Source organism: Chanos chanos, chromosome 7, assembly GCF_902362185.1.
Source record: "Chanos chanos chromosome 7, fChaCha1.1, whole genome shotgun sequence".
NCBI classification, from domain to species: domain Eukaryota; kingdom Metazoa; phylum Chordata; class Actinopteri; order Gonorynchiformes; family Chanidae; genus Chanos; species Chanos chanos.
This window is the reverse complement of record NC_044501.1, coordinates 37,497,816-37,511,440: the sequence shown is the minus strand read 5'-3', so window position 1 is coordinate 37,511,440 and position 13,625 is coordinate 37,497,816. Positions and strand designations below refer to the sequence as shown.

At 38.5% G+C, this 13,625-nt stretch overlaps 1 protein-coding gene and 1 non-coding gene across 2 annotated transcripts; both read left to right on the top strand.

Moving 5' to 3' along the window:
- Positions 1–3,357: 3,357 nt before the first annotated feature.
- LOC115816320 (butyrophilin subfamily 3 member A3-like) lies at positions 3,358–12,132 on the top strand. Its single transcript, XM_030779276.1, has 5 exons — positions 3,358–3,451; positions 5,618–5,968; positions 6,064–6,339; positions 11,588–11,710; positions 11,798–12,132. The coding sequence occupies exons 1-5, from the start codon at positions 3,358–3,360 to the stop codon at positions 12,130–12,132; spliced, it is 1,179 nt and encodes a 392-aa protein (XP_030635136.1).
- Positions 3,371–3,452, top strand: trnas-uga (transfer RNA serine (anticodon UGA)). The gene has a single exon. It is a non-coding gene; the product is annotated as a tRNA-Ser (tRNA).
- Positions 12,133–13,625: the final 1,493 nt, after the last annotated feature.

The window sequence follows — 13,625 nt, the reverse complement described above, 5'->3', positions numbered from 1 at the left end:
AAATCGTTTTTTAATTAGCAGTATTTGACAAGTCTTGTCAAAAAATTCTTAAAAAAAAAATTAAATAAACAGATCTAATGAACGTGTTACTCAGACATGTCTGTGCTTTTATGAACATGGTGAATTGTGCAAAAACTCCAGCCGTGTTTTTAATGAGAACAGATGTGACCACCCGTGACCATCAAAGCCCTCAGTCTCTTGTCACACCTTTATCCACAAACAGGACTCAAGACAACCTGAATTATCAGGGGATTAACAAACGTGAATCCTAAACAGCGTTTTACCAGCCTGCAACACAATATGTTGGTTGGTGGGGCTCGGGTTTTCGATGTTGCTGGCTGTAAATTCCTTTTTGCCGGAACAGGGTGGTCTCTTTGGGTGGTCAAATAACAATAATCTTTGTTTACAATTATAATGTTGTCGCCTTCTGGATCTCACTCCGCCCACCACTGGCCTTTTAGAGGTTCTGTTTTCCTTGATTTGGCCGGTGTTCTGTTTCATTTGGTTTAGTCGGTGAGTAATTCAACCATTGGCTTCACGAGTTTCTGTTCAGTTGAGCTTAGTTTCACCTGTCCGATTAAGACTGGTTCTCTGAAGGCTTCCCTAGTGACCAAACAATGTTTTTCATCATCATTCTTGCCTTGTGCTTCTTCATTGAAAGTCTTAGGCATACTATCATGTAAAGCATTTTTTTCTGACGATGTCTGTTTAACACAAAGACAGACACAATAAATTTGAACTGAACTAAATTTTCACTTCAGGAGTGGATCACTGACTAATAATAATAATAATAATAACAATAGATGATAATCAGTAATAGTCAATAAAAATAATCATTTTTAGCCTGTCTTGTATTTTTCTTTTTTTTTTCATTTGGATTTTTTTGATTTAGTATTACATTTTTCATATCAAGAAATTGTTCAAACATTATTAAAATGTTAAAGAGTGTTTTCTGTGTGATAAAATGCCATGTCATCCAGGTGCTTTCAGTTTCACTCACTGTCAATCACACCTCCTAGTGGTGAAAAGATGAAAGTGCAAGACAATAGGACATGCAGGTGTCCATGAAAAAGGCCATTTTTCCTTATTGCTCCAGTTGTGTGTGTGTGTGTGTGTGTGTGTGTGTGTATGTGTGTTAATTGCGTGTTATCAGTTTAGCAATCATTGTAGCCTGTTACTTTATACATTTAAAAAAAAAAAAAGATTAGGGCTCAACTATCAAAACGTCCTGCTTTTTTATGACCAAGTTAATGTGATTTACTTAACATTTGAATTTTTAATGAAAACATTTCTTATTGTTTGTTAGTTAGTGACTACACCTTAGCTACTGAATACAGATTGAAAACATACAGATCTCTGGAATAAGGTTTGACAGTATAATAAATGTATTTGGTTAATAAGCTGTTGGAGTTTTGTGTCCAGTAAGGTTGTCTATTGAGCAGAGGTCAACCATATCTGTAACTTTTACCTCAGAATAAAGTGATGGTGTTTTGGCTCCTGTTTTTCGAACTGACTAAAGAAAGTGAAAACTATAAAATGTTTCGCTGCAGTTACAGATGAAGCAAGAGAAGAGAGTGACTAGAGACTGGCTGTGCTGTGCAGCTCTGCTGACAGGGGTCAGAGGTCAGAAGCTTCACAGTTGTGTGTGTTGGTATTTACATGTCTGTGAGTGTTACACACAAACACTCTCATCACACACAAAGTTATGAAGCATCCATCTGTAAAACGCCATTTTTGTCATTAGTGTATGTATATGAGAGTCTTGATTCTATTGTAGAAAACTATTTAAGCATTAACACTGTCTGAATGTCTATTCTGCCTAATCTTAAGTCTTAAGCTGCAATATTAAGTGTCGTTTTAGGTTGAACAGTGAAAATATAACAAAGAGGAAGTCATGCGAGAATGTGATGTTTGAGTACGTGCAGGAATATGCCTGCAAGCCCAAAAGAAGAAGTACTATTGATCTATTGATCTGGGACCACGACTAAATACAAACTGGGTTACCAGGGGACTAGGACTAGATGCAAACAAAATACAATGAACTCACAGAACACTCAGTTGGTAATGGGTTACCAGGGGGCCGAGTTGAATTGAACTTGACAGTTGTGAGGTGGCTTAGAGAGCACATGGAGAGTGTAGACTTCGCAGGGATGTGTTCCAACAGTGAGGTTTAAATAGAGAGGGGAATGAGAGTTAAAGCAGGTGAGAGGGATGAAGAGTGATCAGGCCAGTGATCAGTAAACCGGCGACGCTGAGACCAGCAAGGGAGGAGATGAGGTCGTTACAGTTTGTTCTAAAACGACGATGCTATCGCGTTCTTACTCAAATTCTTGTCAAATTTCGTTTGGTCTGATTGGTTTGATTTGGTTTTTAAAACTTTTTTTCACCTTTTGAAAAATCTTTTACAGTTTGGTATGTCTGTCAACGAGCATAGGGTCGTCTGGTCAGGTATGAGCCAAGCCTGTGAGCTGGAAGTTACATGGGTGTGACATAGACTCAAGTAAAGAGAAAATCACATGTCAGATTGAGTCACACCTCCTCTACCTCACAACAGGAAGCTGAAATCCCTCTGTCCAATCAAAAGAAATTTTGCTTAGAGTGGAATGGTCACGCAGTAAATGATCCTGCCCGGGACTGTAAACGACACTTTCATGACCCATGCTATTAACTTTAAACATAAATCTGGTGCTCATTTGAATGAACGTTAAGAGAAGTTACATTGCATGCTGCCGCTGTTCAGGGCCGTGATACAACTGTGTAAGTTGTATGGAGCTTTATCTTAATGTTTGTTTAATATAATTCTTTCTTGGTATAAATCACAATGTTTGTCTGTCAGTTTGTTTCAAGCTACAAATGAGAACTGCGTTTGTTCAGAACTTGGCCATTGGTTCAGGGTCTGGTGCGCACTTGTAATAAACTCTGCACATCTACGTCTGTTTTCTGGTTTCCTCCTGTTCCACTCATTGAATTGATAAGTCTCACCTTATGTCACATACTATAGGCAAATGTAGTGGAGTAGAGATGAGAACAATTGTCTGGTTACTCTACAGTTGTGGGTATGACTCCTGTGTATGGTTTTCTGTCATTAAGTGTTAAGCCCACGTTCACTCCAGAGGCTTCTGACCTCTGCCATAAAAGTAACTCATGATACAGGAATGAGAGATATGAATAAATGTGAATGAAAAACATGGTACAAGATAATGTGATAGCATCCTGATTTTACTATAATCTACTCTGAAATTTCCTTATCCAAATTAATATTTGCTACATAAACATCCTTGACAGTAATCACACAAGGGCAAATCTGTGGTATGCTACTATTGATTTAGTGCTATGCGATATTTTTGTTGTACAACAATGGACAGGTGTGGCTGCGATGGCCGAGTGGTTAAGGCGTTGGACTTGAAATCCAATGGGGTTTCCCCGCGCAGGTTCGAACCCTGCTCGCAGCGTGAGGTCTTTCTTGTATCTGGTCTGAAACTGAACTCAGCTGTAGTAATTGTACCATTGACCTTAAGGGATGGTTTGTATTCTGCCTCGTCTACTAAATGATCTAGTGCAGGGGTTGGCAAATCCAGTCCTGCTGAGAAAGACATGTGTTAGAGAGAGAGAAAGACAGAGCGACAGAGAGAGAACACAGAGGTTATATAGAGTACTGCACACATCTTGCATTCAAATCAAATTACAGAAAATGAGATTATATTCTAACCACATGAGTGTATATACAATAAAGATCTGGAATATTCCATGACGTGACCCCATCATTACTTATGTTGTACAGTGCATAGCCTTAGTCTTCAGAAATAATACAGAACTTGTTTTCAGAGGTAGATATTAAATGTTTGCTTATATTGATACGTTAGAGCTGATTCTGCCAATAGGAGAGATGGTGAACAAAGTCAGATGTGAAGAGAAAAGATTTCATCTTATTACACTAACTGTTGAATGTGTGCTAATGTGCAGGTGGTTGCGTGTTTTCTCATGTCACTGTATCTGTGTGATAAATTGTTATCTATCCCTAGTAAAGTCCCTAGGCAGTTAATAGCAAAGGACATCAATTAAGTGTTTAAAAAATTTAATCTGCTCCCGCATAGCTGAGTAATGAGTGTGTATGCCATTGTTAACGTGTGTGTGTGTGTGTGTGTGTGTGTGTGTGTGTGTGTGTGAGTGGTAAAAAGTGTGTATGCCCATTACCCATGAAAGACACATATTTAACCTGTTCACCCAAATTATTACTGCTATCTTGCCCCCAAAACCAATTTGGAATTGAATACACAAAAACATACTTACAGCAAGAACACTGTAATGATTGAAGCACATGATGCACTTGTAGCTCAATTTAACTTGTATTCTTAAGTACAGAATATCAGATTATACTATAGAGCCTCAATCTTTCAAGAGCTGTTATTAAATATCTCTACTCATATTCATAATGTAGGTCTGTACTTGTCAATGTCATTGGTTTTCCCTCAGAGTGAGAACAGTGAATAAAGTCAGACATAAATGAACACAGGGCATTTTATATTATTACGCTATTGTTGAATGTGTGCCAGTGTGTGGGTGGTTGTTGACTTTGGGACATTACTATATCCATGTACTGTCAAGTTGTAAACTGCCTTAGTACAGGACTTCATTCAAACATTTAGAACTCTCTCTTTCTCTCCTCTCTCTGGTGTTTATGTTCATGAGTTTTAGGCCTAAGTGTGAACACTAGTATATTTGGTACATTTCTTTTACTGTTTTAATGACTTATGTCATAGTGTTCGGCATTCAGCCAGTACAGAAGATTCACATTTATTCTGCTGCTCTCCTGGAAACAGATTGTACACCTGTCAGATAAGTTTCTGATCTCTTGAATTTGACAGTAAAATAATAAAACATCATATTTTTGTGTTCAAATGGTCAGAAAAATTGCCTTCTTTTTCCTTTGCTGTGAAATATAAAACATTTGCTTATCGCATCTACATGTTTAGTCAACGTGTATGACAAGAAACACCAGAAGGCTAAAGACCAAAGACCAGGTTTTGGGCACTAAACTCGTGAGGAGGCGGATACTGAGAATCTGAGTAAAGTTAATGATCTACAGTTTATGGGAGAGGCGCAGCAATGTGATCACCATAAACTATGTGTGAAACGGAAAGTACATTTACATTTGTTTGATTTATTTTTTTACATTTTGCAAAGCGCTGAATTTTTCATTTTAATTGTGAGGCTTATAGGTATAAATGTCCTTCAGACTGTGTGCTTCTAGTTTATCATATTGTCTTTTCATTACAAGATAAGTATTTTGACTGGAAATAGTAGAATGCGTTTTAGTTTGCTAAACTGCACATTCGGTTGTGTTTTTTACGGAACTGTTTCTTTCACCAATGAAATCCCTACTTGCAGTGTTTCTCTTCCTTCAATACATTACTGTGTCCAGATCAGGTAAACCATACTTTGAATCTTTACACTTTGGTGTGATTATGTGTGTATGTGTATCTTGTAAGACTGCGTGTGTGTAGAGTTGACTTACTTACCAAAAGACATGGGCATGTTTTGTTCAAGTTATGTTGCCTCATTAGCTCATCATTTTGAATGAGGAATGTATTTTTCAACTCTGTATGTCTGATTCTAGATCAGTTTCAGGTTGTTGGTCCAGATGGTCCTCTTGTTGTTGGAGCTGGTGAAGATCTGATTCTGCCCTGTTCTCTCAAACCTAGCATCAGTGCTGTGGACATGACAGTGGAGTGGTCTAGACTCCATACATCAGACTCACTGGTGCATTTATACAAAGATGATGTTGACAGGAATGAATATCAGTTTCAGTCTTACAGAGGGAGGACATCACTGTTTAAAGAGGAACTGCAGAAAGGCAACACTTCATTAAAACTCTCCAAAGTGAAAGTTTCTGATGAAGGAAAATACAAATGTTATATTCAGTCAAAAGACTGGTCTGATGATATTACTGTTCAAGTCAATGTTGAAGGTGACACTCGTTCCTCATTTAAAGCATAATTAACAGTTGCTACTTTCAACATCTTTTCTGACAATGACTGTCTTTGCTGTCACTGCTTTTAACAGCTGTGGGAACCCAGCCAGTGATCTCTATGGAGGGCTACAGTATTGGTAAAGGACTCAGTCTATTGTGTGAATCAAATGACTGGAGGCCTGAACCTACGATTGTGTGGCTGGACAATGATGGAAAACTTCTCCCTGCTGAAGATACAGAGACACTCAGTGACCCAGAAAGATTCCATGTTAAAAGACGTGTCACTGCACAGGACCGTAACACCAACAGGTTCTCCTGTAGAGTGATAATGAGAGATCACATGAAGGAGACAGAGATTGTCATCTCAAGTGAGTAACACAACATTCAAATATTACACAGATAAGACTTATTTCCTACTCTGAAACCATGCCCACATTATTTTTTGATTTATTTATTTTGTTTTTCTTTCTCTATTTTTTGAATAATATTTTTTCCATTTTGTCTCTGTGTTTCAGAGAGCATTTTTCATACCTGGACAGCTGCGGTTGCTTGGATATCCATTGCAGTTTTAGTCATTATCATTGGATTAATTGGACTTTTTTTTTATATTCGCAGAATGAAAGGTAATTAACAGACTCCTGTTTTTTCATGTACATTTTCACAATCTATATGAATCTGTTCAGGAGGAGAGGAAAGGAAACCAAGGTCCTTTTTTAAACAAAAGTAAAAGACAAAATGCAGGAGCAGGATACAAGACTGAGATGTTTAATATTTGTCTGTCTGTAAGTAACCTACACTAACAACATGCTTTAAAAGATGAGAGAGAGAGAAACAGAGGGACTGAGAGAAAGACTTAGAGTCAGATAGTAATTTTAGTGTGTCATCTGAGCTTATAAGTCTACTGTAGCCATTAAATTATTTTGTTAATATATAATGTTAGAATGATACATTTCACTAATCTTCCCCATTGTTGTCTTATTAAAATGACAACCATAAATGCTGGGTTACTAAGTAGTTTATTGAGTTGTTCTAATGAGGAAGCTGATGTTGAAGGAAACCCAGTTTTATTAACAGTAATACTTTGTTTAGGCAGTTACATATGTCAGTATTCATGGAATCCTACAATAAAACATCATAGTAATAGGGGAGGGGGAAAGACAGAGAGAGAGAGAGCCAGAATGATAGAGAGAGAGAAAAAGAGGAGTTAGTGTTACTGGCTTTGGAGAAAGTAAGTAATTAAAGCATGCCAGAGGAAACGTATAAGAACAGCAACCAGAGTTCATTACTAATCAGTGTCATAAACGTATTTTGATCATGTGATCATGATCAGTATTTGACCAGTTTGTGAGAGCATAACAAAGCCCCCTTCACCATGGAAAAGAATATACAGCCAACAACCTACAACACCAGCCAACAAACTATAACATCACTCAACAAACTGCAACACCACTCAACAACCTACAATACCAGATAGAACTACATTGCAGAGAAAGAAGACAAATTAATGTATTTAATTAATAAACAGATTCAGGTATATCTTTATGACTGTTTACAGGCTTTGACTTGGAAAAACAGAATGCAGTGAAAAATGGTGAGTGATTTTGATTTTTGTCTAAGACTTTGAAATGATGCATCATCTCACACTAATGTATTTTTAACTTTTTCTAGGAACACAACGTATGTCCAAATTATTCATCAGCTCCTCCTAAAATCACCTATTGGTGCTTCCATTGCTGTTTGTCTGGTCTTTAAACTCAAACCCATGCTAAATAAACAGCCAGTCAAATAATTTTATGGAAGGGGGTGTAATCTAATTACTCTGGCCAAGGATTTGCCAATAAACATAAGCTGGTCATAAAGAACAACTGTGAGATTGTTGGTGGTGTGTAAAGTGTGGAGTGTCTGTCCATCAGTGGAGAGATCCTGCAGTAGAATAATTTTTTATGGGCAGGAAGATCAGCTCTGTGTTGTCCAGGTCATGTTTAAGACAATGGACATATATCCAAGTGGGTGTGTCTGACTGACAGACAGAAATCCTGTCAGTGATGTGGGAGAAAGAGGGTGGGAAGGACAGAAAGTGTTGAGTATCATCAGTAGTGAATAAATGTAGGAGAATCAGGACAGAAGATGATGAGGTCTCTCTTACTACAGTACAGTACGGTACAGTGCTGTGAAATCAATTTCAGAAAAAGTGAGGAGAGAAAAGTGAGCCTCTCTGAAAGTTAAAAATCAGTGATTGGACATTAAGTGTTTTGGTAAAAATGGAAGGAGGGATACAGATGTGTGGTTTTAGGGGTCACTGGGGTCCAGTACCTCTATTTGTGGAAGGGGATGGCATGAGCCATCACGAATGAAGACAGATTCAGGTGACTGGTAACAGAGGAGTTGTTGATTCCTCCTGTAAATATCTGGAGACTGAGACAGTATGGAGATCAGTGCAGGTGTAATATGACCCTGATGAGCTGTAATGTATCTGGAAACAAGTTGAAATCTCCCAGGAGCATGAATGTTGTGCTGTGTTGTGAATGAACTGGGCAGTCGGTCTGGGAGGGACAGAGAAACAGTAGTACTGTAGTGTATCATTTCCACATACAAGATATTTATTCATCAAATGAATGAGGGTCATAATATTTCTTTGCAGCCCTTTATGCATTCCAGGAATCCTTTCAAAATGTTCAGGTAAACAATTCCAACACTGAATATGGGCTATTGTATTTTGATTGAAATGTCACTGTGAAGGTGCAATGCAGCAATTGTACTGTTTAATCCACTCTGTTTTTATTTTATAGACCAGCAGGCATAAATGTTGAATCATTGAATTACTGAGGGAACTATGCTACTTCAGACAATGAGGCTCAGGGAGACTGTTTCATTACTTACACTGTTCCATTTAGAGGCTGCATGTTAGAGAAATTATCCAAAGCCTATTACTGTATGTGACAATGTGAATGTTTGTAGAATCCTACAGAAAAGTATCAAATGAATATGAAAAGCAGAGAGAGAAGGGAAGACAGGGGGACAGTGCTCCTGTAAAGCCCACGTTTTTTAAAAGTCGAGCAGAAAGAGTAACAGCCGGAACCGCCGTGTGCTCCACTGTCATCACAATCTGTTTTCACTGTGTGATTGATTACAGTAATCAGAGAGACCACAACCGATCTCTCAATTAGTACTACAGGAATTGTACACCATAGCTGACAACATAAAACTGCTTCTTTTTTTTTCTTTTCTTTTCCTGTGTCTGAGAAGATCCGTGCTGGTGAGCTTTCATGACAGTTTAATGTTGCTGATCTTCAGTTTCATTACATAAGTCACTCAAATTCAAAGAGTAAATTTATTAAATAATTAAAAATAAATGAATATACAGATTTATGTCTGTATTGTACATCAGATAGACTGATCCATGTCTGTTATTAATAATTTGGTTAATGTTTTCTGTTTATTTACAGAATGCGCTGAGGAAAAAGAGAAACAGATACGAGAGGGTGAGTTTCAGTTTTCTCTCAATTTAGATTTTTGAAAAATTTTTGAAAATGATGCCTCAGCCAACATTGATGTCTTTCACCTTTCCCAAAATTGTATGGGTAGATTATTACAGAGAGACTGACTCTATACTACCTTTCAAAAACAACTACTGAGGTCTCCACTGCTGGTACCTGTTGTCCGGTCAAACCTAATTTTCAAAGCCGCTTATCCTAATTAGAGTGTGTGGTGAAGCCTATCCCAGTGTTCACTGGGTGTAAGGTGGGGAAACACCCTGGACAGGTCGCCAGTCCATCACAGGGCAGACACACAGACAAACACACTCACACACAGTCATACCTAGGGGCAATTTAGTGTCTCCAGTTCACTTAACCTGGATGTCTTTGGACTGTGGGAGGAAACCCATGCAGACATTGGGAGAACATGCAAACTCCACACAGAGAGGACCCAGAAGTCAAACCCAGGGACTTCTTGCTGTGAAGCGACAGCGCTGCCCACTGCACCACCCGCCTACATAAAATACACATTTGATCAAAAAACATTAGTTTGCAGAATGTAGGGGGGAAATGATTATTTTACTTGATCAGTAGCTGATGTATGGATGTATAGTACGTGTACGTGACGTATCTGAGTGGAGAGATGTTGATGCAGAATTTGGGCAGATCACACATCAGACAAGCAGTTACTTTGCAGAAGAGTTGAGTGATGATGATAATCAGGAACTGCTGAATTCACTTGATGTTGACAAGGAAACAGCAAGTTTTTGTTGTAGTAGTGATTTACCCAGAAAAGTTTGTCAGGAACAACTCTGAGGATCCAGGTGGTTTAGGAGGAGTTGTCTGTCTGTGTGGGGTGGTCCTGCAGCAGAGTGGGTTTAATGGGAAAGCAGGTGAACTCTGTCCTGTCCAGGTCATGTTTAAGGTGACTTGTTCAACTGATGGGGATATATCAGACAGACAGACAGAGATCTCCTCAGTTATCAGAGAGGAAGAGAGTGGGAAGGAAAGGAGGTGTTGGCTGTAATCAGAATAATAATGGCTTTGAACAGATCATGAAAAATGAAGATGGAAGATGACAAGGCCTCTGTATGTTAAATCTGTTAAAGTTAAAACTTCAGACTGTAAGATCATGTTTTCAGACACATCCGACCCTCTCATTGCCAATATTTTGTAGTTATAAATGAAAAAAATTAATGACAAACAGTCCTTACACTCTGTTGAACTCAACGAGTTGAATTTATTCTCCATTTTTAATGTGAATTCCATGGTGTTGCGACTCATTTCATTTTTATATAAATTGTACCTGAAATGAACCAGTTCGTGCCCTTAAGTTTTAATTAATCTTCCCAACGTTGCCCGGGAAGTCATATTTATAAAAGTAGAGACTACTTATCATACACACATGAGTGTAAGTTTCCATGATTGTGCACACACACACTGTGAACAGTGAATTTGTCCTCTGCATTTAACCCATCCAACACCCCAGTAGTGAATCCACACACCAGATGCAGGACCAGTGGGCAGCACTCCTTGCGACTGGGGAGCATTGGGGTTAAGTTCCTTGCTCAAGGGCTTGGGAACCAAACTGGCAACCCTCCAGTCGCAAGCCCGGTTCTCTAACCTTTAGACCACGGCTGCCATGATACCGTTAAACTATACATGATACTATTATAGCCATACTTGTCATAACACTTACAGTATTCATCAACTGTTTTCAGAGTTTAACAGGAGACGGAGAAAACATGAAAGTGAGTCTTATTTTATCGCTAATATTCTGAATTACTCATTAAACATTTTATATCACCAATACAGAAGTTCTATGTGAGTTTGTATTATTCAGTAATATTTTCACTGATCTGGCCATGTGACCCTATAAGTGCAAATGTATGACTTTCCACACAGAGTGTTCAGAATTTTATTGTTTTAAACAAACACTGTCATATACAAACAGTTATGAACCTCCATGATCATCATCTATAATGTGATAATACACATGTTTAAATTGGTGTTGTAAGTAAGTACTATAATTAAAACATATGTTACCTTAATGAAGGTGATTCACATGGATTAACATGAACACACATTTAAATTAATATGCATTTAAAATGTTAAATATTTAACTTTTCATCTTCCACAGAGGATGTGACTCTAGATCCTGATACAGCTCATCCACTACTCATGCTGTCTGCTGATGGGAAACAAGTGACATATGAAGATGAACCACAGGAGCTCTCTGAAAATGACAAGAGGTTTGTTGAAAGTGAGAGTGTCCTGGGAAAGGAGGGGTTCTCCTCAGGGAGATTTTACTATGAGGTGCAAGTCAGTGGGAAAACTGCCTGGTCATTAGGAGTGGTTAAGGGGTCCATCGAAAGGGTTAAGCATATTGAACGGAGGCCCGAAAATGGATTCTGGATTTTCGGTCTGTTGTATGAGACTTACATGGCTCGAGCTGGTCCCAATGTCTCCTTCTCTCTGAAAAAGAATCCCGAGACAGTGGGGGTGTTTGTGGATTTTGAGGAGGGTGTGGTCTCCTTTTATGATGTGGAGGCTGGATCTCTTATCTACTCTTTCACTGGTCAGACTTTCACCGAAACACTCTATCCGTACTTTGCTCCATTTGAACCTGCAGGAGGTCAAAACTCTGCTCCACTAATCATCACTCCTGTCAGTCACACTGAATGAATTTTAACGAAATCATTTGCTCTTTAACTTCCATGCAGAAGAATACTGAAATGTAAATACTATGATCAATACCAATTTTTTTCAAATCTTTTTTAAAGGTTTCAAATTATTTGATAACGTGTCTAAGAAGTAAATTCTCAAGATATATATCAGAGTATTTTTGTCTTCAAGACCAGAGCTTAAATTGAGTATAGGCAATTTATCTCTAATTTGCCTGACCTTCATGTCTTTGGACTGTGAGAGGAAACTGGAGCTCCCAGAGGAGACCCACACAGAGACAAGGAGAACATGCAAACTCCACACAGAAAGGACCCTGGCCGCCCAGCCAGGAATTGAACCCAGGACCGTTTTGCTGTGAGGCAACAGTGCCACCCACTGTGCATCCATATCGCCCGTAAGGAATTATGTAGTATACAAGAAAAACTGTAAACAAAACACAATGTAGAAAATAGTAAAAATAATGAAAAACCCTTGAATGAGCAGGTGTGTCCAAACTTTTGACTGATATATATATATATATGTGTGTGTGTGTGTGTGTGTGTGTAGGTATCTGTTTGTTAGAAACAAGAGCATTTCTCATGTAGAAGACAAGGCCTCTGAGTGAACTGTGTGTCTGTACCACTCAGAGAGCGAACTTCAATTATCCTGTGCTCTATGAGAAAAGTTATCTTGTATACCCCTACACATGTCCTAGGAAGTTTGTCTTAATGTATGAATAACTCTGCCTAATCTCCTTAACCTCAGTGGGAACTGCGCTTCATGTCTTGTGCTTCTCTTGTGCACGTAAAATAAAGAAGATGTGATTCATCATATCTGAAGTTTGTTGTCTCTGAGACTTAGCAACTCTCCATACAGGAAACCCCAAATGTCCTTTACACTTGTCACGCCTGTATCCAAATACAGGAAATAAAGACAATAGTGCCCTCTGTTATGAATAATCAGATGTGTAATGGCTCTGAATCTCAGACAATGCTTTCTGGGCCTGTAAGACTATGTGTTTGTTGATGGTGTTGTAAATTCATTTGTGTGGTAAAGGGAGGTTGGTTATGGTCTCACTGACAGGTCAGACAGAATTACAGAAGAGCTGGGACAAGGCAATAGAGATCACATTCTTTGTTAGAGCCAGTGCCATTGGAGCTGTGTCGTGATTTGCATATCGATGTTTAAAGTTTCATCATTACCACATTTATGTAGTCAGTTCATGAGACAACACAAAACCCTGGGTACAATTTTTTTTTTTTCATGTGTACTCATTTGTGTGTGTGTTTGTGTGTAAAAATTACATTTATGTTGCATGTCTATATACAGCATTAAATATATCTATATACATGGAAACATTTCTGAAGAAGAAATCGCTGTTATTTCAGTTTACATTCAGGACAGTGGATCAAGCACTGCTGTCATGCCCAGGATCTCTCTCCCCCTCTGCTGGTCACTATGTGTTACTTTTGCTTATGCACTTCCTGGCGCCTGTGCAACGAAGCAAGGTAACT